Source organism: Phocoena sinus, chromosome 10, assembly GCF_008692025.1.
Source record: "Phocoena sinus isolate mPhoSin1 chromosome 10, mPhoSin1.pri, whole genome shotgun sequence".
Lineage (NCBI taxonomy): Eukaryota > Metazoa > Chordata > Mammalia > Artiodactyla > Phocoenidae > Phocoena > Phocoena sinus.
In genome coordinates this window covers 8,173,743-8,200,845 of record NC_045772.1, presented here as the reverse complement: position 1 = coordinate 8,200,845, position 27,103 = coordinate 8,173,743, and the positions used below count along the sequence as shown (strand labels likewise).

General features: G+C 40.4%; 1 protein-coding gene across 5 annotated transcripts in view; it reads right to left on the bottom strand.

Annotated features, from left to right (window-relative positions):
- Positions 1–27,103, bottom strand: part of MRTFA (myocardin related transcription factor A) — a 200,644-nt gene that overhangs the window by 163,240 nt on the left and 10,301 nt on the right. For all 5 annotated transcript variants that reach the window (XM_032644752.1, XM_032644747.1, XM_032644746.1 and 2 more), the window contains one exon: positions 4,811–4,872. Coding sequence is in view for 4 of the 5 variants with exons in the window: in XM_032644747.1 (XP_032500638.1) it covers positions 4,811–4,872 (62 nt within the window). In the remaining variant the exon portion in view is untranslated. The remainder of the gene's footprint in view (positions 1–4,810; positions 4,873–27,103) is intronic.

The window sequence follows — 27,103 nt, the reverse complement described above, 5'->3', positions numbered from 1 at the left end:
TAGCAATGCCTGGCACACCGAAGGTGCTCAATAAATACCTGATGAACCAATTAATGTAGAGAAAGAAGTATTCACTGATTTGACATATGGACAAAATAGTGACTGGTGACTTCAGTGAGACCACAGGGTACCTAAATGCAAATTCATAAAGGGTGCCTTCTTTGGGTGGGCACACAGATTGATAAGCAGGGCTCAGGGTGGACTTCAGCCCCCCCACACACATACACACACCCTCAGGCTGGCACCCAAGTGCAGTGAACAACTCAGTGGATTAAGAAGTAGAAAGAGATGTGGAAGTGACAAGAGCAAGTATAGATCCTACTCCTTCACAACCTGTCTGAGAAGGGAAATACAGAAGCCTTTGTTACCAGAAAATTTGCCCAATTTTAAAACCTACCAGTAAACTACACCATATACTCTCATCCCCTAAATTTATGTTTTATTTATAACCTATTTAGTCATTTTAACTAAAATGTTAAAGCTTCCATTACCAAAAAGAAATTAAAACATAACCTAGATATACACATGTACAATAAAACAAAAACTAAATTCTACTGAAAACAAAGGACAAAGGCAGCAGCTACAGAACTCCCATAGGCAAAAATAAAGTCATTAAAATACCAAGTGTGGTAGCTTTAAAATATACCCACAAATTCTTTAATACTCCTCCGTGCAAAAGGTGGAAACTACTACCCCTCTCCCTTGAGTGTGGGCTGTACTTGGTGACTCTCTTCTAATGAACAGAATGTAACAGAAGTGACAATACGTGACTTCTGACATGAAATCATAAAAGGTACTGTGGCTTCCTCCTTACTCTCTCAGCTTAGTCGCTCTAGAGGGAAGCCAGCTGCCATGCTGTGACAAAACTCAAGCAGTCCTCTGGAGAAGTCCATCTGTTAAGGAACTGAGAGGCCTCCTGCCAACAGCCATGTGAGTGAGCCACCTTGGAAGTGGATCCACTGGCCCCAGTCAAGCCTTCAGATGACCACAGCCCCAGCAGACATTATGAGTGCAACCTCATGAGCCAGAATCACTCACTTAAAATGCTCCCAGATTCTTGAGCCACAGAAACTGTGTACAATAACATTTATTGTTGTTTCAAGCTGTTGAAACTGAGTTTTAGGATAATTTATTATGTTGAAATACAGTCATCCCTCAGTATTCACAAGGAATTGGTTCCAGAACCTGCCACAGATACCAAAATCTGCGGATGTTCAAGTCCCATAGTCAGCCCTCTTTACCTATGGTCCCACATCTGAGGATTCAACCAACCACAGATGGTGCAGTAGTATACATATTTTATTTATTTATTTAATTTATTTTTGGCTGCGTTGGGTCTTCATTGCTGCACGCAGGCTTTCTCTAGTTGCAGAGAGAGGGGGTTACTCTTCGTTGTGGTGTGCGAGCTTCTCATTGCAGTGGCTTCTCTTGTTGCGGAGCATGGGCTCTAGGTGCGCGGGCTTTAGTAGTTGTGGCACACAGGCTCAGCAGTTGTGGCACACGGGCTTAGCTGCTCCGTGGCATGTGGTGTCTTCCCGGACCAGGGATCGAACCTGTGTCCCCTGCATTGGCAGGCAGATTCTTAACCATTGCGCCACCAGGGAAGTCCCAGTATACGTATTTATTGAAAAAAATCTGCGTATAAGTGAAGCCATGCAGCTCAAACCCATGTTGTTCAAGGGTCAACATGCAGATAACCAATATACTGATAAAATTTTCAAAAGCTCAGGAGTACCAGAATATTCATTTACCTTATTTTATCTACTAAGCATCTGAACACTCCTGTACCAAGCAGAATTCTCCAAACTGGCAAATATCTAATCTATATATACAAAGAGAAATAACCAGATACATGATTTCTTTTAAAAATAAATAAATAACAAGTGAGGTGAACAGGAAACCAAGAATAATGCAAGAGCTTTTACTGAGAGACCTAAGGTTTTTGTGTGTGGGTGGGGGGGGGGGGAATAACTGAATAAAAATTAAAGCCCTTCTTTTTAAATAAGATTACACTGTTTTAAAAGAGGTGAGAGAATGGACTTCAAATGACAAAAGGATGATATGCTTGATGTGCAATAAGAAACTAATATAAAAATAAAAGGGGGACTAACTCACCATTGTAAAGCAATTATACTCCAATAAAGATGCTAAAAAATTTTTTTTAATAAAAAATAATAAAAGGGGGAAGAAGACATGCGATAGAATGCTGGGAAACTTAATAGAAAGGAGATTAAATCTGACGCACAACAACAAAATTTGTGGATGACTTTAGAGGAAGTTAAAAAACGGTGTTTACAAGAGATCTTTTGGGGATGCTGGAAAAGTAACACTGCCATGTGATAATGATTACACAACTCTACAAATCTGATAAACATCACTGAGTCATACACCTCAAAAAGACAAATTTTGCAGTATATGAATTATGCCTCAATAAAGTTGTTTTCTTTTTTTAAGTGGTATTTGTTCGCTAAAGCAAGGAGGGAAAATTATATTATTAAGAGTTTTTCTGACTAAAGAAAGGAAGTAGCCAAGAGGAAAAGTACAGTAATTCATTCGACAGACAAGAAAATAAAAAGGAAATTTTTCATAGATTAAGAAATATTAATGTTTTCATTTCAGCCAAATAAAGGACAGTATTGTGTCTCTGGGTAACTCTCTACAAACCTGGCTAGGACCACAAAATCTTACTATCTTAAGAGTAGAAACACAATGGATTTGGAACCCTTAAATGGGAAATAAGGAGAAGGAACACTTTGACTTAATTTCCTATCCCCTAGAAGAGAGTAACAATTTATTCTGATCTCACATTATTGCATGTGCCTGAGATACAGAGATGGTACCTCCTATGAGAAGAATTTAAAGAAATTTAAAAGCAGAAAATCAAATATATAATTGTTTTTTTAAATGTATGTTAATTTCTTTACAAGCCTGATGGCAACAGTCAATTCCCTCAGTCAAAATATCCACATGGGGAATTTTTTGTTATTTTTGAAGAAGATTAATTTGCATTGGTTCAGGGACTTTTGCAGAAGTTTCCCAAAACAGCAGTACTGTATTTTGTTTACCCCATTTGTAACTACAAACAAAGATCAAGCAAAAATGCACCTATAAACAACCACAATTCACATTTGCTCTGAGCTATGAAAATATTAACCTACTCTGACCTCCCCTGCACCAACTTCAGCGAACCCTGGATCAAGAGTCTCAGCTTCCAAAACAGCACAGGTGTCTCTAATTTCAGACCTGCTAGTCTCTCTGACTTTGGCTAAATCAGTAGCAAGCCCAGAAAATAAAAACAAAAAAACTCAAAAGTCATGTAGGTATTTTCTTTCTTCCTCCATAAAAGAATGCTCTAGGAGATACAAATGAAATAGCATGTATTAATATATAATTCTATCTCCTCTAAGTGGCTATAATAAAAGTCAAAATAGTTCAAGATAGTGATATTCACGATAGTATCCATCTAGACTTGAAAAATTGTAATATCAATGAACTTTAAAGTTTATGGTACCATGCCAAACCTTTACTAGGCATTCAATAAATGTTAGTTCCTTTCTTTCCTTTCCATTAATTCTTAGAGTATTTCCATAAAACAGTTCCTGCTCATTATACCCCAATATATAGCAGGAAAATAGAAAAAAGATAATTTCCTCACTGAACACCTAGATCAGACTCTGAAAATTCAGGCCACCAGATGATGATGAAGGCACTGATTTGCAAAAGTTAAACTTTACTCTCTCTACCTCCCTTCCTAGGCAGCAGTGTCAGTTCCAAGGACCATGTTCCTTCTGCTATAGGAAGTGGCTCAACTGTTTTTCCCCATAGCAATATATTAGCAGTTCCTGTTCTTTGTGACTGGAAGCCAGTCTCAAGAAGCTATTCTATTCTAAGTGCAGGTGCAGCAAGAGTCCAAAGATTGTCATCAACCCAGAGAACCCCATGCTCAAGTTCACGGGATTCTTGGTTGGAGGGTTTTGGGGAGTACCGCCATTGGTTTTTTTGGCTACCAATTTCACTCTCCAAATGATCCAAGTTTCCTGCACCAATGAGCAATGAATGGGGTCTCCACATACCTAAGATTATGGGAAACTAAAACTACATGAAACAGCACTAGTCCCTACTTTGACAGGAAATGTTCTGCCAAAAATAGGTTTACAGAGCTGTGTGAAGCTGCCGTCTATAGCTCTTTTTTGTGGGCATCTGATACAAGAGAGATACATGAGCCAGTCATATCTGGTGTACTTTTGTTCAGACTCTGGAGCTTAAGACAGGAACACAAGCATGCTGTGTCAAAACAAACTCTAGTGGTTACAGATGGACAGATTCTGTCATCAGTAACAAAATTTATAGTTGTCAGTGATGGTCTGGTTACTGTCAAGATAAGCCCTTTGATTGCATCTAGTCTACCATTCACATAAGCTACTGAATTTTAGTGACCAGAAGAATCAGCTAGCCTGTCACCTCCCACTACCCCAAGCTGGTTCACATAACCGCTCCAAAACAAGAACTTCTGCCCTCTAAGGAGTGGGTCATGGTGTGTGTGTGCATGTGTGTGAATTCATGGTTCTGTTCTATGACCACCAAAATTTTAAATCGGTTGTGCTGTTTCTTGGCATTCAATACCCTCAGACAAGACACTAGATGTAGTCCACAACACTAGATAAACCATGGTGACAGACCATCATAGGGCCATGCTGAGTGTTTCCCTAAACAATAATCAAATCTGATCAATTCTATTTCAGTAGAACTCAAAATACTAACAAACACCTTAGAAAGGAGGCAGGAAAGAACAAATAAACCCGGGACCTACCTTGTTTACAATTCCCACAGACAGATGAAATTCAATTCCATGCCAACCATACCCTTCGATCACTAAAACACAAACAGAAAAATAAAAGTTCATGCAATATAAGCAGTTCTTCCAGTTCCTACAGCATATTTGGTATCAATGGTAAGAAGCTGTTTCTTATCTGCTTTCTATCCTCTCCACGACCACAACAGTAGCTGAGTGTCACTGGCAAAAAGGCCCAGATATGTGGAGTTAAATAACAGGTAACACTGATTGAATAACTTACTATATGCTAGGCACTGTTCTAAGTGCTTAAATGTACTAACTAATTTAATCCTCACAACAACCCTATGAGATACTCTTATTAACTCATTTTACATCCAAATGACAACTGGCCTATACCTCTGAAAATCGCTCTTGTGTTAAGAAATGCCTCTTAAATAAATGTAGGCAATCTCAACCACAGTGGCTGGGCTGTCTCAATGGTTGATATCTATATATGTTCCATATTCATCCACTCATTATACATTTCTTAAGTCCCAATGGTGGGCTGAGCACTATAGTAGATGCTAATCATGATTTATTCTCTGCCCTTTAGGAGTTGAGAAACTAGTTGGGGAGATCAGACTAAATCCAAGAAATGGTTCAAGAAATGGAATGCCCTATTATGAAGTACACTCTCTTTGTGCAATCATTCAGTAAAAAAATGAATAACCTTTGGGAAAAGGAAAGGAAAGCTTTACAGAAGAGGTGCCTTAAAGCTGGACCTTTAAAAATAATAATAAAATTGGCAAAGAGAGGAGAAAGGTTCTTCAGGAAAGGAAACGAGAACAAAAACATGGTGGCGGGGACAGACAGACTCTATCTGAGGTCCTTCATAATCTGATCCCATCCAGTCTGACTACCCTTTGCCTTGGCCGCTGACCTCCCTCCCCATCCCCGCTAGCCACACCAGACTTCTTCATTCTAGGATACACAATCTTTGATAGCTCCTTTGTTTCTCCTACTGCCTTGAATGTTTTCCCCACCTTTTCTCTGGTGGGTAACATTAACTAGTCCTAGTATACAGTAGGCACTCAATAAGATATAGTCATTATTGTAAATAATATTGTTTAAGATGCAAATGAAACACTTTTCTATAACCTCTTCCAATTCTCCAGAGTTAATCTACTGGCCTCTCTGCCACACCTACATGGCATTTGTCCATTTTTCCATTACAATGATAAAACATTCTACTGTCCCCAGGTTTCCTTTTTTTTTTCTCTTACTTGTCTGAACAGGTAACATCTTTTCTACAACTCTATATACTCCAAGACCTAGCACAGTGTCTGGCATGTAATAGGTGCCCATTATATGCACTTGTTGACTGAAGGCCCGACTGACTCAAATTTACAAAATGAATAACGACAGAATTCTTCTAGAAAGTGAGCCCATTTAGTACACTTAAACAATTCAGTTTATCAAAAATCGAATGCACTTTTACATCTTCGTGAATATGTCTGCTACATAATTACACCAACAATTCATGCACAAAAAAGTCAAAGTGGATTCACCAAACACTACCAGCTGACTAGTTTTTGCTTGATGACAAAATGAGGTCCTCATCCACGTCAATAGACACAGGAGAAATTAACTGAATTGATTATTTAGATATTATGGCTGGTGACCTTTCTCAGTGAACGGATGCCACAACTTTGTAGGCAGTATGTATGTTTAAATAGGTATTTATACTGGCTTTAGTCGCCGGGGGGTAGAGGTTACAAATTTAGAAGTCCAATCATAAATCCAAGGTTTATTTATAGAAACATTCCATATGGTAAGAGTTTAAAAAGGAAAACAGCAGCCATTTTCTTTGCTGAAAACAAAAGGTAGCAGAGCACCGAAGGACCAGACCTCCTCTTTTTTTTTTTCTTTGGCGGCACGCGGGCCTCTCACTGTTGTGGCCTCTCCCATTGCGGAGCACAGGCTCCGGACGCGCAGGCTCAGCGGCCGTGGCTCACGGGCCTAGCTGCTCTGCGGTATGTGGGATCTTCCCGGACCGGGGCACGAACCCGTGTCCCCTGCATCGGCAGGCGGACTCTCAACCACTGCGCCACCAGGGAAGCCCCAGACCTTCTCTTAACTCTGCTCTCGTCACTGCTTAAAGCAGAGGAAGAAATGTGCAGGGCAAGCAGGAGCCTCGCTGAAAATCAGTTACCCACAGCAACCGGCCTTTTGAATGTCTATGCTATTCAAGGCTTATGTATTAATTTTATACATATCCGTGTTCACTGAAAGCACAATTTTTGGCTTGGAACTTAAAAAAAGTGTTCTAATGCTCTAGTTTGTCCAATATTAATTGAGTCTGCCAGGTTTGAACATGCCAAGCTTAAAATACTCTCTAGATTGTTATGCAAAGGTATGAGCTCAATCCTTTATTCTCAGGAAAAGGAACTTAGGGAGAATGACTAAAGCAACAGTATTTCAATGAAAGCCATAACAGAAAAAGTCAAATAGTGATGAGTTACTATTTTTAAATATCTGAATAGAAATAAGATATAAGCTAATGACAGATTTCTTACAATTATTAATCTCACCTAAAATGAGATCCTGGGGTTTCAGTTCCAAGGTGTCAGAGAATGTATTTTGAAACTGATTTCTACATGAGATCATCTCATAAAAAGGTGGTTTTAGTCATCCACTGACTAAGCCCCTTCAGAATCGAAGTCTAACTTACTTTATATTGAAATAAATTATTTTTATATGAACAGTATTATTAGCAAAGTTTTTTTAATCTTTTACTTTATCAGCTTTAGAAAAATGCTAATAAAACCTGGAATGACTAAATTTTTATAAATAAACCTCAGAAGCTCACACATCCAGTCCCTTCGATTTCAGTTACGGAACCAGAGCAGAAGGGGTTCAATGACTTGATAACAGGAAGACTGGGACCAGAATCTGATTACCAGTCCAAATTATTTATTCTACTACATATTACTAAACACACTGCTTTATTAAGACAGAAAATGTTTTGGAAATTACAACAGAAGAAAAGTTTAAATACCTGCATTCATTTCCTGAGAAGAATTTAAAAATTAGATGTGTGCCCTGAAGATTTGGAAATGCTGACCCTTAAAAACTTAGGCAGTAGAAGACTATAGCAGTTATTTTCAATGCTTTTGGCTCAATAACTTGTAGAATCTTTGCTAGAAGTTTAGCTTTAAAAGGTTTTTCTTACATCCCTAAGGGTATGGGAATAATTTTTACAATCTAAGATGACATTATCCTTACCTTCTAAAATATAAACTTCCCACACACACACACAAAAAAGCAATTTCAGGACTTCCCTGGAGGCACAGTGGTTAAGACTCAGAGCTCCCAATGCAGGGGGCCCGGGTCCAATCCCTGGTCAGGAAACTAAATCCCACGTGTATGCTGCAACTAAGAGTTTGCATGCCACAACTAAGGAGCCCGCCTGCCGCAACTAAGGGGCTCACCTGCCGCAACTAAGGGGCCCATGTGCCACAACTAAGGAGCCCGCCTGCTGCAACTAAGGAGCCCACCTGCCACAACTAAGACCCGATGCAAACAAATAAATAAATAAATGATAGGGCTTCCCTGGTGGTACAGTGGATAGGAATCTGCCTGCCAATGCAGGGGACACCGGTTCGCGCCCTGGTCCGGGAAGATCCCACATGCCGTGGAGCAACTAAGCCCATGCGTCACAACTACTGAGCCTGCACTCTAGAGCCCATGAACCACAACTACTGAAGCGTGCACGCTTAAGAGCCTGTGCTCTGCAACAAGAGAAGCCACCACAATGAGAAGTCTGCACAGCACAACGAAGAGTAGCCCCCGCTCACCACAACTAGAGAAAGTCCGCGCACAGCAACAAAGACGCAACGCAGCCAAAAATAAATAAAATTAATTTATTTTTTAAACATTAAAATAAATGATAAAAATCAAAAGAGAAATTAGAAAATATTAAAAAAGCAATTTCATAGAATTCAGAGTCTTCTTTCAAACAAATATTTCTTCTAAACGAATTCTACTGTCTCATTTTAATTTGCAGGGAAGAGATGCAAAAAAATAAAAGGAAAGTAACAAAAAAATAAAATGGAAGGGAAAAAAGGAAAAAGAGGAAAGAGGAAAGAAAAATCAATATAAAGGTTTGACTGTGATATCAAAAAAGGAGGAGAAAAACAATTCCCAATTAAATAAATGAACTGTGGTTTTTAAGCAATCAGCCTCTAAAAGGTATGGTTACATATCTCCTCAAACTGAACACCTAAAAAAAATATCTTAACCTCATTTTGCCTGATTCCTCTATTTGCTCTTTCTTCCACTTCCAAAGATAGAGTATTAAGTGGAGTGGGCCTCCTGGAATAAGTAAGGGAGTCAGAAATGTCGGTCCATGCAGCCCCCTCGAAGTGCCGGTACTGGCTGGAGTTACTAGAGTCTCAAAAGGGGAGTCGAGAAAGACCGCTGCATTCCCAGAGTGTGTCTATAACCTCCTCTAGAAGAGACTAGAAACCTGCTGCCTTTCACATGCACCAAAAGCCCTTCCTTTCCTACTATCAATTTAACTTGGATACAAAAATTACAGTTAATATAACAATTAATTAAGGTGACAAGTGGAAAAAGGAAGCAATACCATAGGTACTATATATACATATATATTATAGAGGGAGGGAGGGAGGGAGGGAGGGAGGGAGGGAGGGAGGGAGGGAGGGAGGGAATAAGTAAAAAAACCCGGCTGGTCAACCCAGCTGCAGCATTCAGCATTCAACCTAACATATGCTTGGTAAGGTACTAGAACACAGACAATACTTTACAAATAAAAAACTAAAATCTCAAACCCTCCACTCATAAGAAGAGTTTCCAAGTCTATCAAAGCTCCCAGTTTCACCTTCCGCTGCCGTCACCCCATAACAAGCAATGGAAGCATCTCCTATTTCACTGTGTATTAAGACTCAGATGTAGCTCCGGATGGGCAGATATAGCTATCACGTTTTGAAACTGCAAAGCAAAATCCCGGTGTTTGAACATCTGTTCTCTTATGTGACTCTCCTAATACTGTAAGGTGGTATTGGTGGAGAGTAAACCGCAGCAAAGCCCCTATTATGAGTGGATTCACAAAGGAGTCCGTCTATCAGTGTTCTAATTATGTTTAGACCTCAAAGCTGACTCAGACACCTCCGCAGCAAGTCTTAAATAAACATGTACATTCTTATTTTCTTAAACAGAATAAAATCAATAATTCTTTTATTATTCCTTGCTTTTTTCCCATAATAAATTATTTTAATTTTTCAAAATAGGTAATACGTAACTATGGTTTAAAAAAACCTAACAGTACAATGAGCATATAGTGAAAAGTAGGTCTCTTTCCCACCCAGTCCCCTAGTACTTCTTTCCAGAAAGGATTTCAAGTTTCTCGTAAGTTAACATTTTCTTAATGACTGAATCGCTCTCCTGTGCTTACAAATGTGGCTGCAGCTGAATGACTTGGCTGGTTATCACACTACCGGAGAAAGCACATCTCCACCATCACTGAAATGGAGCATCTAAGCGGGAGGGACCAGCCTTCAGTGTGGCATGGCACATTTGTGCCCTCCCCGTACACACTCCCACTCACATGCATGCACATGAGGAGAGGGTTCTTTTGTGTATAGGTGTGGTAAAATATACATAAGATTTACCATTCTAACCATTTTTAACTGTAAAATTCAGTGGCATTAAATATATTCACAATGTTGTGGAACCATCACAACTATCCACCTCCAAAACTTTTTCTTCATCCCAAACAGGACCTCTGTACTCATTAGACAGTAACTCCCCATTTCCCCTCCCTCTAGCCCCCAGTAACACTATTCTACTTTCTGTCTTTATGAATTTACCTATTCAAGGTACTTCATATGAGTGGAATCATACAATTTTTGTCCTTTTGTGCCTGGCTTCTTTCACTTAGCATAATGTCTTCAAGGTTCCCATGTTGTAGACTGCTTCAGAATTTCCTTCTTTTTTAAGGCAGATTAATATCCTATCGTATGTACATAACACATTTTGTTTATCCATTCATCAGTGGAGGGACATTTGGGTTGTTTCCATCTTTTAACTATTATGAACAATGTTGCCGTGAATGTTGGTATACAAGTATCTGTTTAGGTCCATTCTTTCAATTATTTTGGATATTTGCTTAGAAGTAGAACTGCTGTACCTATGGCAGTTCTGTGCTTAACTTTAAAAAAAAATAATAAATTTATTTATTTATTTTTGGCTGCACTGGGTCTTCGTTGCTGCACGCGGGCTTTCTCTAGTTGCGGCGAGCGGGGGCTACTCTTCTTTGCGGGGCGCAGGTTTCTCACTGCGATGGCTTCTCTTGTTGCGGAGCATGGGCTCTAGGCACACGGGCTTCAGTAGTTGTTGCATGCAGGCTCTGGAGTGCAAGCTCAGTCGCTGTGGCATACAGGCTAAGTTGCTGTGTGGCATGTGGGATATTCCCGGACCAGGGATCGAACCCCTGTCCCCTGCACTGGCAGGCGGATTCCTAACCACTGCGCCACCAAGGAGGGCCCCTTGTGTTTAACTTTTTGAGGAACCACAAAACTGTTTTCCACAGTGGCTGCACCATTTTACACCAGTGATACACAGGGTTCCAGTTTCTCCTCCTTGCAGTTTTTTGGTAATAGCCATCCTAATGGATGTGAAGTGGTGGTATCTCATTGTGGTTTTCATTTGCATTCCAAGGAGAGGATTCTTATGTCTACGGCTTCAAAACGTTTTGCATTTGAAGGTGTTCCTATGGCACTGGTCCATCTCCACCCCACAACAAGTGTCTTATCATCTGGCTCTTCATCATGGTTCTCAAGAGGCTACCCTCATTCAGTGCACTAGTCACTTCAAATCTTGCACACTGTGACTACCACCATACTCCATTCTGCCTTCTCTGCACATCTTAATATCCTTTCACCTATGCTTTTTGGCTTTCTTCTCAAAAAATGTTGATCTATTTATAACCAGACACTGCCAGTTTAATCAACACACTCCTTCAATTTCTGGAACAACTGACTACTCACAGCACTTTTGGTACTTCAAGTCTTCTCAGGAATTGTCAACAATGCTCAAAAGTTCTTTCTTGACTATCTAGGGCACTTGCTTTTCTTTTTCTTGGTTTTGCGTTCAGAACTCTTTTGGATGCTTGAAAATGACAGAAAGTTGATCTCTGGATAACCAAAGTTTTACCATAGGCATTTCCATGCTTATTTCTACCTGCATTTAAGCAGAGCTTGCAAATAAATAAAATAAATACATTAAACTTCTCAGTGCTCAAGAAGAACACAACAAAAATGACAAAATTTAAAATACTTTTGTTAGTATCCTACAATAAATTGCTATTTGTCAGCAGTGCCTATAACATGGTAGGCACTTGATAAATATTTGTTGAATGAATGGTTTAAGGAGATATAATATTGCAGCAGAGAATGTAGGCTTTGGAGTCAAATCTGGATTTGTATGTCAGCTCCTACCTTTATGAGCCATATGATCTAGGGATAAGTTGCTTAGCTTCTCTAAGGCTCAGAGGCGCTAAAAAATAATAGATGAATAATACCACCTATCTTTCAGAATGACCATGAAGAGCTGTTATTGGTGGTGTATTCAAACATATAAACTGCTTTGTTGGTATCGGCTCTAGGTACTGCAAAAGCATGGATCTGAGTAAAAGAAACAGTTCAATAGCTCACAATTTGTTTATTTATTAGTGATTATTCGTTTATTTAGTGATGGCCTACTATGTGCCAGGCACTGTAGTTGCAAAAGACACATCAGTGATTTAGAAAGACATAGATCCTTGCTCTCGTAGAGCTTATATTCTAATAGGGAGAGACAGATAATAAAATAATAAATATAATAAGTAAACTACAAAGATCTTAAAATGTAATGAATGCTTTAGGGAAGAAAAAGAAAAAGTAGATCAGAAAAAAGGGAATAAGAAGTGTTGGGGGGGGGCTTCCCTGGTGGCGCAGTGGTTGAGAGTCCGCCTGCCAATGCAGGGGACGCGGGTTCGTGCCCCGGTCCGGGAAGATCCCACATGCCGCGGAGCGGCTGGGCCCGTGAGCCATGGCCGCTGGGCCTGCGCGTCCGGAGCCTGTGCTCCGCGGCGGGAGAGGCCACAGCATTGAGAGGCCCACGTAAAAAAAAAAAAAAAAAGAAGTGTTGGGGGAAGAGGACTTGCAATCTTTTAATAAGATGATCAGAGTAGGCCTCATTGAGAAAGCGACACAAGCAAAGATTCGACAGTCTTGAGAGATTCAGCCATGTAGATATCTAGAGGAAGAGCATTCCAGAAAGAGGTAACAGCCAATGCAAAGGCCCTAAGACAGAAGCAGGACTGTCGTGTTCAAGGAACGGCAAGAAAGATAGTGTGGCTGCAGCAGAGGGAGCAAGGGGGATATAGTTAAGTAAGGTCAGGGAGGTTACTAGAAGACCAGATAAGGTAAGGCCTCACAGGATTCTCTACTCGGAGTGGAACGGGGGGCCAATGCAGGGGAGCCACTGCTTTTTTTTTTTTTTTTTTAGTGGCTTAAAAGAAACAAAAATTTGTTATCTTACAGTTCTGAAGGGCAGAAGTCTGGCACAGGTCTCAATGGGCTAAAATCAAGGTGTTGGTAGGGATGAATTGTTTTCTGGAACTCTTGAGGAGAATCTGTTTCCTTGCCTTTTCCAGTTTCTAGAGGCTGCCTACATTCCTTGGCTTGGAGCCACTGCTTTTGAACAGAGGAGTGACATGATCTGAGTTAGGTATAAAATGAAGGGTTCAGGCTGCTGTGTTGAAAACAAAGGAAAGGGTAGAAGCTGGGAGGTCGGTTAGGAGGCACTACCATAATCCGGGCAAGAGAGGACAGTGGCTTGGACCACAGCGGTAGCAGCAGAGAAGGTGAGAGGTGGCTGATTTTGGATATATTTTGAGGGTGGGCCCAGTAAGTTTTCATGGCAGACTGGATGTGGGGTATGAGAGAAAAATGAGAGTCCAAAGTTTTGATCAGAGCAACTAAAAATGTAGGACTGTCGTCAAACAAAACAGGGAAAGCTGCGGGTGGAAAAAATTAAGTTTAGAGAAGAAAATGAATAGTTCACTATTAGTTTTGTGTATGTTGTTTGAGATAGTTGGCCTTCCAACATTTCCAACAGGTAAACAGGGTCAGATTGATGAAATAATGGTTTTTAAAAGCATTTCCATTTCACTATCTTGTAACAGAAGATAAACTATAAGTTAGTTTGGCCTAGATGCTACCATTTTATAACAAATTAATTTGAGCAGTTACAATATACACGAAAAAAAATACTCATGGTCTGATGCTGTTTAATTCCCAATGACTGACTGTATCCTTTAAAGCTTGAAAATCAGGACTAAAATTCATTCCACCCTACAGTTATAGGTTGGGGGTCAAATCACAGTAAGTGAGGAGGAATAAGAAAATAATAATAATAAAATACAATGAGCTCTTGGCATCTGAATTCTTCAGCCAACACTGAGTTCTTCATCCTGATGGCAGCTGGAGGATTCCAGTGATCCTAACACGATCATCTTCAGTCTCACATACTCCTCTTGTTCTAAACACAAATTTTTCTCTCCTTCTGTTCCCTGGAAGGTCCCAAAAGAAGAGAACGGTCCAGAGCCTGAGAACAAATGCATCTATAGAGAACAATAAAGAGAGGAGCCTACACAGAACTAGTACCACACTCACATTCTCAGTCAAGGCCATGGGAGAAGTCGCAAAATCACATCATCTCAGGGCTGGAAAGGGATCATCATGTGTCAACAAATATTTTCCAAGTGACCATGTGCTAGATGCTAAGGATACACAGATGACTATGACAAAATCCCTATTCAAGGCATTGTATGCTAAGTACTTTACTAGAGGAATTAACTAAGGGTTATGGGAGAACAAAGAACAAAAGAGCAGTTTTTCAAAATAAATTGCCAAGAATTAACTTACGATCACCTCCTACCAATCTAACATACAGAAGACTCATATAGTGCTTCAGGCTAAGAAGAAAGCAAGGTTGTGGTCCTTGCAGGGCTGGGACTTGTAGCCTCTTAGAATCAGTCCTGTTCTCTTACATGGTTGGTTAAAGAAAAGTAGTTAAACGCAGTTATGATCATTTACATTCCCCCTTCATCTCTTTTCCACCAAAAAAACTTGGAATCACAGGAAAACACTGTTCTAGTCCAACCATTCACTCAGTGCCAACCTCCAAATTTTTAAAAGGTAGTACTTAATCCTTTAAAATATTTGCTGAAAGAAAACAGTGCCTTCTCTTACTGTCCTAAAGGAAATTTTATTTCACCTAGGCTATTTACAGATATCTAAGTTACAACTTTAATTTCTAGAATAAATCTAACCATAACCACTTCCAAGCCACGTGTCTTTTCTGCTGGCCCAAGTTCTAACCCCTCCACGTCCCAAGGCTTAGGAGTCTTTCTAGTTCTGAGTCTTCCAGCACCCTTACTTTTCATTGTACCACCAATTGTGACTCTCAAGAATCCAGCCACAAAGTACTATGGGAAATTACTCTATTAATCCACAAACCATGTTTCATCTTCATTTTCCAGACGAAATCTCAAAGGCTTATAACGCACAGTGTCAAAAGTATCATCTGTCTTTACACATGTCTAAAGGAAAAAACTTCTCTCTGACTTACAAGTTTCCACTTATTGGTAATCTCTCTATATCCAATAGAAACATACTTTACCACGATAACATATTCCAGCAAACTACTGCTATCTCAGCAATTACAATTGAGTATATGCTGTCAATAGTGAGTCAGGCCTTGGGAGTGGTTTAGCACATGGAATTTCACCAGCTGGCATCTACAATTAGATTCAAGAAGGCAAATGGAATTTTTCTATCAGGTTTTTCCAAAAGTTAACTAGTTCTTAAACTGATTATACCCTTCTGAAGTATTTACAGATGAAATGATATAATGTCTGGGATTTGTTTTTAAATACTGAGGCGGGGGCTTCCCTGGTGGCGCAGTGGTTGAGAGTCCGCCTGCCGATGCAGCGGACGCGGGTTCGTGCCCTGGTCTGGGAGGATCCCACATGCTGCAGAGCGGCTGGGCCCGTGGGCCGTGTCTGCTGGGCCTGCGCGTCCAGAGCGCTCCACAACAGGAGAGGCCACAACAGTGAGAGGCCCGTGTACCGCAAAAAAAAAAAAAAAACATGTCTGCATTCCATTACCAATCTAAAATCTTTTAAATTACCCTACTTAGTCCAGGCTTCACCTACAGTTTTTTTTGTTTTATTTTGTTTTTAATGCTTACTACCAATGGGTGATGACCTCTGAGGAGCTCTCTGGGAAGCTGAAACAAGCCTAGATGCCTGGGGGTAGGCATTTTTCTCATTCTCCAATTGCCAAAGTCAGATTAATTTTCATTTACTCATCTCCTAATCCACAATCAGCTTCTTGACTGAAAGGCAAGGAGTAGGGACCTTCCTCAAGTTTTTCAGGTAACAATAAACTTTACTGAACATCTGATAAGGAATGTGATCGCACAACCTTTCTTATTGCCAACTATGCCCCAGGTGGGAACTCTACTATGAAAGCAATTCTAATTTTCCTGTCCAAATTGGCTAGATCTCAGCAAGATGCCTAAAGCAAACCCATTTAATTCTGTTTTTAAAAAAGCTTTCTCATTCCAAAGTCTAAACAAGAATAAATTTCCTTTCTTAAAAAAAAATTATTTATTTATTTGGCTGCGCTGGGTCTTAGTTGCGGCACGCGGGATCTTCAGTTGCAGCATGCAGGCTCTTAGTTGCATCATGCGAGATCTAGTTCCCTGACCAGGGATGGAACCCGGGCCCCCTGCACTGGGAGCATGGAGTCTTAACCTCTGGACCACCAGGGAAGTCCCAAGAATAAATTTCTAATAGCATTTGTAGTTAATAAAGAAAGAAAAACAAATCCCATTGTCACGCCCTGGGGCACGTGACTAAGCAATCTTGATAAAGGCACTAACAAACCAAGTTATGCTCAAAGAGATTTTACTCAGTTATTTGAAAAACAGAATGGAAAGAGGAGCAATAGACAGTACCAACATCTGTGGGGCTACACCTACATTGCATCACTTAATCTTGATATTATTCCTACAAGAGAAATATATCCCCCCTTTTACTGATGAGGGCACAGGCCCAGAGAAGTTGATACTAGCTCAGGGTCACACAACCATTAAGTGGCTTCCATGGCCCATACTCTTTCCACTAAATAAACGTTTAAATAGAGATCTAAATTACAGAAAGTCTTCCACATGACTAATGTACTAATAGATAAATAAGTTTACACATATGTGTGTGTGTGTGTGTGTGTGTGTGTGTGTTTCATCTGGGAGTCTAACCACCAATTGTAATACTTCTTCAGTGGGGAAAGTGTTTAGGATTCCTACTTGGAGACAGACCACCAGAAAGCACCTCTGAAGAGACAAGGGAGTTTGGTGGCAAAAGCTATCCAGGTTATTTGCCCTTAACGAAGCCAAAGGAGCTTCTCCTTGAAGGCAGCCTATACTTCCTTGGGGCTAGCAGCAGTGACTCCCTAAGAAAAGCTTATAGGGATTCATGTACAAGGACCATTCCAGGACTGTCTTTAAGTGATTTAGGGTGGTGACTGTGAGCAACATGTACGTGCAAAAACAACTATTCCATCAACAAATAAAACCAAATAAGACAGACTCCCCTGGTGGCACAGTGGTTAAGAATCCGCCTGCTAATGCAGGGGACACGGGTTTGATCAGTGGTCTGGGAAGATTCCACATGCTGCGGAGCAACTAAGCCCACGCGCCACAACTACTGAGCCTGCAAGCCACAACTACTGAAGCCCATGCACCCAGAGCCCGTGCTCTGCAGCAAGAAAAGCCACTGCAATGAGAAGCCTGCGCTCCGCGACGAAGAGTAGCCCCCGCTCGCCGCAACTATTGAAAGCCTGCGTGCAGTAACGAAGACCCAATGCAGCCAAAAATAAATAAATAAACAAACGACAGTGTACACGAAAGGCCCTAACAGTGGCTAGCATAAAACAGGTAATAAAAGCAAGTTTCTTCCATTCTCTGCTCTGAGTTATTTGTACAAAAAAAACAAATAACTGCTGGACAGAGCCACAACATCTTACTTAGTTGGGAAAATTGATGAAATTCTCTTTCTGTCAAACCCAGGCAGATTGAGTTTAAATATCGGGGCCTATATTTGCTAAGAACATCAGGGACACAACCACCAACATTTTAGAAGTCAGAAGTCTTCTCTTAAGGGTTACTTTATTTCCTCCATCATTCAACAGCATAGCAAATGGACAAAAAGGTATCTTTAAAGCAAGTCTCCCCAAGAGCTGAGTGCAACACAACTCAGCAAAACCACCAAACTATCACTGCAGTCTACGTTACAATCTGCACTCCTCCACTTCTATGATCACTAAGTGGTCGTACACAACCTGGCATATTAAATCATTACTAAATACTTCATATTAGGGCAAATTATTTTTCAACTATTTTAATGGTTTAACTTTTGAAATGGAATGATCTTTTCTATAAAGTATTCTTTTAAATTAATTCTAGGGCTTCCCTGGTGGCACAGTGGTTAAGAATCCGCCTGCCAATGCAGGGGACATGGGTTCGAGCCCTGGTCTGGGAAGATCCCACATGCCGCGGAGCAACTAAGCCCGTGCGCCACAACTACTGAGCCTGCACTCTAGAGCCTACGAGCCACAACTACTGAACCCCAACGTGCCACAACTACTGAAGCCCGCAGGTCTAGAGTCCGTGCTCCACAACAAGAGAAGCCACCGCAATGAGAAGCCCACACACCTCAAAGACAGGTAGCCGCCACTCGCTGCAACTAGAGAAAGCCCGCGTGCAGCAACGAAGACCCAATGCAGCCAAAAATAAAATAAAAATAAATAAATTTAAAAATACTAATTCTATCATTTAGATGCTCTGAGATTCAGACTCTGAGATGAACAATCTCCTACTGTAATTAAAGTTGAGATAGTGTGAAATGGTGATGACTGACTGCTGGAGTGAACATAGTGACCAATGGAAGGATCAAATGAAAATCACAGAAGGGCCTTTTGGGATTAATGCTCTTACAGGGGAAAAGAACTCAGACTACAGAGGTTAGACAACTTGATCAATATTGCACTGCTTATGGGACTTCCCTGGTGGTCTGGTGGTTAAGAATCCGCGTTCCAATGCAGGGGACGCAGGTTCGATCCCTGGTCAGGGAACTAAGATCCCACATGCGATGCAAATACTGAGCACGAGCGCTCTAGAGCCCACGTGCCACAACTAGAGGGAAGCCCGCATGCCGCAGAGAAGAGCCTGTGCACTGCAGTTAAGACCCGACACAGCCAAATAAATAAATAAAATTCTTTTTAAAATGTCACATCTTATTAGTGACAAAATGAGGGGTTTTTTTAAGCCCCACGCCTACTGATGCCCCATTGGCCAGCTGACCTCTCCCTAATAATAACAGCTGCCACTTACCAGATAATTACAATGTGCCAGGTGCTGTACTGAGGGTTTTACATATGTGATCTCACTTAATCTCACCACAATCCTATGAGGAAAGCATTTTGTAAATAAGGAAACCAGGATTCAAACCCAAGTCTGTCTGATGCCGAAGTCTTTTGTTTCAACCACTACACTAAGCCTCTCTCCTTTCCATTCATTCATTCATTCATCAAATACTCGCTAAGCAAGGATAATGTGTCAGGTACTGTCTCAGCCCTAGAGATAACTAGTGATGAAGACAGACAAGGTCCCTACCCTTATGGCTCTTATGGTAACAAGTAAAAAATAAGCACTTCAGATATGACTGATAAGTGTTGGGGAGGAAAACAGTACTGTGATAAGAACTGTAGAGGCGACATTATGCTACCTACCAGTCATAGATGAAAACACTGAATATGTAAAAGACTACCACCTCATGTCCATTAGCATGTCTACTACGAAAAAAAATAACAAGCACTGGTAAGGATGTGGAGAAACTGGAACGCTTGTGCACTGTTGGTGAGAATGTAAAATGAAAGTAAATTTAATCTTAGACAGTGAAATGACTAAAGATTCTGAATCCTTCAAAGATAAAAGGTATTTGAAATAATATATTCTGAAAGGCAGACAAACCACAGTCCTCTCTTTAGTATGATACTAATTTTAGCACAGGCAGAAGTAGAAACAGTTTTAATCAGAAAAATGTGTCAATGAGCATAACAGATCTTTCCAAATTAAAATAAACTATCAAGATTACACATGTATGCAATTCCAACGCCCACTTCTTTTTTCCTCATTCTCATACTCCTGTTAACTTTCTTTCATTCAGTGCCTCTGATATCTCAGCACAGAGACAAAGTCTGATGACTGTACAGGTACAGGTAGTTCATTAAGCTCTCTTACTGGACTCAGATTGCTGCTGTGGGAACTGCCTGCTCTTAAGTTTCTGGGCTATTATCAGATACAGGCAACTCTTAATCTCCCTGGCTTCCTTCCTAGGGAACTGTGCCAACAAAAGGTGGAGAAAAGACCTAGGTCCACAGTTATCTAAAGTACTGTGCTTTTCACCATTATGGAATCTGAGTTGCATGTTACTTACCTTCACAGTAGAATGTACCATCAATCTTTGTTTTATTTATTAAACCCACTTGGTACAGATCTTATATTAGATACACAGAGAGAAAATGGTACAGCTGTCACCCCCCACCCCCCACCTCCAACGTTAATAGGAAGAAAAGATCTTGGTGAAAAAAAGAAATGCTAAGTAAAAAAAGAGAAATGAGGGAATTCCCTGACAGTCCAGTGGTTAGGACTCGGCGCTTCCACTGCAGGGGGAAAGGGTTCGATCCCTGGTAGGGAAACTAAGATCCTGCATGCCACATGGTGAAGCCTCCCCCCCACAAAAAAAAAAGAGAGACCCAAATAATAAGAGGGTACCATGGGGAGACAAGAGTCTGAAAACAAGTTTGAGATTGTATTAATGAAGGAAAGTTGTTTTGTAAAGGAGTTAAGCCTTAGGCTAACTTTTAAAATGGGCAAGGACATAGTTTAGGGAAGGGGAGGAGGAAGGCTATTTGGAGGATTCAGAGCAGCTCGATCAAAGTCAGGAAAGGAACAATTATCAGTAGAGAATGATAACCAGTGCTTTTTAAAGTTCTGGTTGAAAAACCACGTAATAACTCTGCTTGGTGACCTATAAAAGTACACAGCCATAACCAAATTTGATGTAGACAACATACAGCTGCAGACTCACTATAAGACCAAGAAGCAGTTTGGTCCTAGCAACACAATTAAGTCAGTCCCCCCCTCCCTCACAGACTCTGACTAGAAAAGAAATCTGCCATTTCTACAGCTATAACTGAATGACAGTCTGAAATGTTTTGCTTCCTCTCATCTGAGAAGTTACTATGTAAAGAGTCTGTTATTAAGCCTATGCTATTTTTCCACTGATAGCAGACTGTAAATGCTCAAGACAAAGAAATAGTAGCTGAAACATTCTAAGCAAGAAGAGCTTACCAAGCCTCTGCTTTTATAAGTCAAATGTAATTTTCATATATATATATATAATCAACTGACAGTTAGCAAGTACTTTATTTGGTCAGGGTTTTACATGTGGTAGATGCTCAGTAACTATTTGAATGAATGAATGGACTGATTTGTACTCAAGGTACTAGGGCCAGGAGAAACCAAATAATTAACTCCATAAAAATGACTGGAGTCAGAAAACTGCAGGATAAAGGATGGGATATTTTCTTGCAAGGGAGCTGCAACATTCATTGAACAGAATCTGAAGACCTATTACAGGCCAGGCCCTCTTGCAGTGTATGCACGAGTGGGGGTATAGATCGGCTGTTAGAAACTGGCTGACCTCAACCAAATTTGGCACGCACACATCTTTTGTCTAATCCAGAGTGCTGACCCGTACAGTATTTTTTAAAATCAACTCTGAGGTATAATTTACTCACAATAAAATGCACACATCTGAAGTGTACATTTTCAAGGAGTTCAATGAGTTCTGACAAATGTACACTATTCTGTAGTCACCACGCCAAATCAAGAAAAAAACATGCCCATCATCCCTCATGTCCTTTTTCAGTCAATCTCCATACACCCCTACCCCAGCCAACCACGGACCTAATTTCTATTACTATAAATTAGTTTTGCCTATTCTAAAACTTCAGTATAAATGAAACCATACAGTAAGTTCTCTTCTGTGTCTTACTTTCACTCAACATGTTTCTGAGATTCATTCACATTGCTGCATGCATCGATAATTCACTGTTTATCTATTCACCTGCTGATGACAGCATCTGGGTTGTTTCCAGTTTTTTGGCTATTATGAATAAAGCTACCATGAACATTGATGCGGTTTTTTTGTGCATATGTTTTCATTTCTCTTAGATAATAAACACCAAAGAGGAGGATGGAGAGACTTTAGGAGAGACTGACCAATTGTTTAGGTCAAACTTTAGGAGAGACTGACCAATTGTTTTCCAAAGTGGCTATACCATTTCACACTGCTACCAGCAACATACATTAATTCTAGTTGTTTCAAATCCTCACCGATAGTTGGAATTGTCTTTTTTTTTTAATTTTTAGCTATTCTTGTGGGTATGAAGTAGTATCTCATTGTGGTTTTAATTTGTACTTCCCTGGTAACTAATGATGTGGAGCACCTTTCCATATGCTTTTAGGCATTCAAATATATTTTCTTCTGTGAAGGGTCTATACAAACTTCTGCTCATTTTTAACTGGGCCATTTGTCATATTACTGAATTTTAAAGTGTTTCACATATTCTGGATTTAAGTCATATATATGTGTGTGTATGTGTGTGTGTGTATATATATATATATCTATATATAGATATATAGATAGTATGTGTGTTTGTAAATGTTTCCTCCTAGCCTGTGGCTTACCTTTTCATTTCTTACAGTATATTTTGTAGAAAAGAAAGTTTTACTTTTGATATGGTCTGATTTATCAATTTTTTCTTCTATGGTTGGTTCAGGCTTTCTGGGTCCTAAAAAAATCTCTGTCTACCTCAAGGCCACAAAGATCTTCTCTTATAATTTTGTCTATACATTTTATGGCTTTAGTCTACGAGCCACTTCAAATTAATTTTTCTGTATAGTGTGAGACAGGGATTAAGACTCATTACTTTACAGGCAAACATCCATCAATTGTTCCAGTAACATTTCTTGAAAAGACTATCCTTTCCCCTCCTGAATTATGTTTTAGCCTTTGCTAAAAAACCAACTGATCATATGTGTCCCCTTCAGGACTCTATTGTGGTCGATGCTCAATATGTTTTTTTCTACACCAACATCACAGTGTCTTTATTACTCTAGCTTTATAATAAGTCTTGAAATCAGGTAATTTAATTCCTCTAAGTTTGTTCTTCCACTTCTAAGTTGTTTGGCTATTGTAAATGCTTTGCAATTCCACATACCTTTTAGATTCAGCATGTCAATTTCCACAAAAAAAGCCTATGGGGATTTAGATTGTAAACACACTGAATCTTTAGATTATTTGGGGCAAAGTGGAACGTTTAACAACACTGGGTCTTTCAAACTGCGATCACTGTACACATCTACTTATTTAGGTCTTCTTTAATTTTTCTCAGCGATGTTTTGTGATTTTCAATGTAAAAGTTTTTTATGTATTTCAGTAAATTTATTCCTAAGTATAGAAATCTTTTAAATTCAAATTGGTTGTCAACATTTTAAAATAGAGAAAATTCACAATTAAAAAAAAATCCAGATTTCTGGCTTCCCTTGGAAAAAATCAGAAGATCAGCAGTTCTGGGCCAATACTCCCACATGTCAGCAATATATCAAAATTGAGTAGTGGCTGCCCTCTCTAGACAGGGCACGTTCTCTCCAACTGCTACAGTTCCTACCACTCCTTATTAAAAAACCCTGACCTACCCAATTCCATTCATGTAAGTTATCTGCTTGGAGCCTACATACAGTGAAAGGCTTAGGGAAAGAGGAACAGTGATATGATTAAATTTGCATTTGAAACTTTGGCTTCACTGTGGAGAAAGAGTCAGGGGGAAGGCTGGAAGCAGGAAAATTAGCTAAGAATTTATTGAAGAGGCCCTGGAAAGAGCATGGCTTGGACTAGCTGGAGTGGCTTTAGTAGAAGAAATGAGAAGTTGACAAATGAGATAATATTTATGGAGTGATTATTAATAGAAACTGATGATGGAATGGATGTGAGGACAGGAGGAAATGTCAAAGATGACCCTTCCGATTTCTGGCTTATGTAACTAGGTGGACAGAAGCGCCATTTACAGAAATGGGGGACACTGGAGCAAGAACAACTCTGACAAGAGGAAATGAAGGTTAACAGTTCAGTCTGAGGGCTTCCCTGGTGGCACAGTGGTTGAGAGTCCGCCTACCGATGCAGGGTACATGAGTTCGTGCCCCGGTCCGGGAAGATCCCACATGCCACGGAGCAGCTAGGCCCGTGAGCCACAGCCGCTGAGCCTGCGCGTCTGGAGCCTGTGCTCCGCAACGGGAGAGGCCACAACAGTGAGAGGCCCGCATACCGCCAAAAAAAAAAAAAAAAAAAAAAGTTCAGTCTGAAATGTAAATTTGAGGTGTCTGTGAGACATCCAAGTAGAAGTGGCAAAGTGATTTGTGTTCAAAAAAAGATAGAGATACACATTTGGGAATCATTGGCATGTAACTGGTGGTTAAAGCTATGGGATTAAATGGGATCTCCTACAGAGAGAGACAATAAGAGGGTTTCAGCCAGAGTCCTGAGAAAATCCCACTCAGGCCAGGATGAAAAACAGCCAGCAAAAGAGACTGAGAGGGCTTCCCTGGTGGCGCAGTGGTTGAGAGTCCGCCTGCCGATGCAGGGGACACGGGTTCGTGCCCCGGTCCGGGAGGATCCCACATGCCGCGGAGCGGCTGGGCCCGTGAGCCATGGCCGCTGAGCCTGCGCGTCCGGAGCCTGTGCCCTGCAACGGGAGAGGCCACAGCCGTGACAGGCCCGCGCACCGCAAAAAAAAAAAAAAAAAAAAAAGAGACTGAGAAAGAATGGCAGGAGAGGTAGAAGGAAGGGATAAGGTATTAAATGAAAAACTAGGAGAATCATGTCATACCAAGAATATAAAATGGTTCAAGAAAGAAAGTGATCAACTATGTTAAATACCACTTGGGAGGAAAAACAGGAATGAAAATATCCATTCCTTCATTCAGTAATTCATTCAAAAAATATTTAAGCACCTACTACATGCCAAGTATTGATGGTGCTGAGGACACAACAATAAACAAAACAAAGTACCTGCCCTTGCAGAGACTATCATCTAGTGGGAGGAGACAGCAAATAAATACATGTCAAGGGGTGATTAATCCTGTGGAGAAAGTGAAGCAGGATAAGGGAAATACGGAATGCCTGGGATTGGGGAGTAAAGTGGCTTTTTTAAATATGATGGTCTAATAATGTAATATCTGAGCAAAGATCTGAAAAAAGTGAGGAAGTAAACCATGTGAAGGTCCAAGGATAGAGTATTTCAGGCAGAGGGAACAGCAAACACAGAAACCTGGTACAACCCAATAACAGCAAGGAATCCAGTGAGGTTGCGGTACAGTAAGCAAGGAGGAGAGTGGAAGACCATGGAATTGACTCTGGAGAGCAAATCATAAGCTCTATGATCTACTTTCAGGAAATAAGTTCAGGACACTGTCCTTGAAGTCAAGGGAGGACAGGTTAAGAAGAGGAGGTGAGTCACTTTCATTCATTCAAGTATTTACTGAGCATCTATTATATGCCATGCCAAGCACTACACTGCATGCTGGGAATACAGCCGGGAATAGACAGACTTGGGCCTTAGCCTCATGAAGCTTATGCGAAGAAAAACATAAAATAATTACATAATTATTTAGCTGCAATTGTGGCTAGTGCTACAAAAGAAAAATTCTGGGTGCTATGAAAGTTAACATGAATTAAACATCCATTATGTGCTAAATGCTTTACATGTAAATTTATTTACCCCCCCCATCTATCCTATGAGGAAGGAGAGATTCAGAAAGATTAATTCCCTCACCCAAGATCACAGAGCCAATGAGCAGTAGAGTCACGATTGAAAACAGGTGCATTCAACTCTAAAACTCATCAATACTATCTCCAAAGAGCAGGGAAAATCTACTCTTCTTTTTAAAAATAAAACAAAAAGAGTGGCCAGAAAAAGTAGAAACAATCATGCAGGTAAAGTCTTGAGAATTCCTGCTCTAGAAAGAGCTTTCTAAGCTCACTTGATGAAGGTGAATTTTGGAGCATATTCAAAAATCCCTTAACACTTTCCAAATAGAACAAAAGGTTACACTATAATTAACTCAGTTTTATTTAGGCACCCAAAAGGTTATTAAACATGTTGAAAGTAAAATGTCATGAATAGCTTATCCAAATTGTTCAAGTCATGTCCAGTTTTCACACATACTGTTTCTGCTAGGTTCACCTTCAGAATCAGCTTACAGGTAAAAGTCAAAAGCGGGGAGGCGGGGCTTCCCTGGTGGCGCTGTGGTTGAGAGTCCGCCTGTCGATGCAGGGGACGCGGGTTCGTGCCCCGGTCCGGGAAGATCCCACGTGCCGCGGAGCGGCTGGGCCCGTGAGCCATGGCCGCTGGGCCTGTGCTTCCGGAGCCTGTGCTCCGCGGCGGGAGAGGCCACAGCAGTGAGAGGCCCACGTACCGCAAAAAAAAAAAAAAAAAAAAAAAAAAAAAAAAAAAAAGCGGGGAGGCGGGTGTCAATTATGCTACAGTGACTGATTTAGGAAAATGATTAAATAAATAATTGTTTGACACGAGGTACCCAAAGATTCAGGACAGATATCACACAAATGAACCATACCATCCTATGAACTTCTACTAAGTAAAGGAAATATTTAAATTTATTTAATTTCAAATCACTAGTCTATGATCTCATTATATTCTTGACTGCCTATTATTCCCATTCCAGGACCACACACCCCAACCCCAGAAAAAAAAAAAAAAAAAATCTGAACAGAAAGGAAATATCAGCAAGATAATGTGAAATGATCACTGACTCTATAAAACAGAATTTAAGGGACTTCCCTGGAGGCACAGTGGTTAAGACTCCACGCTCCCAATGCAGGGGGCCCGAGTTCAATACCTGGTCAGAGAACTAGATCCCACATGCATGCCACAACTAGGAGTTCACATGCTGCAACTAAGACCCAGCACAACCAAATAAATAAATATTTTTTTAAAAAAGAAGAATTTAAAATACCATGAAATCTTTGCCTTCACTGTCATGACCTCAGGGCAT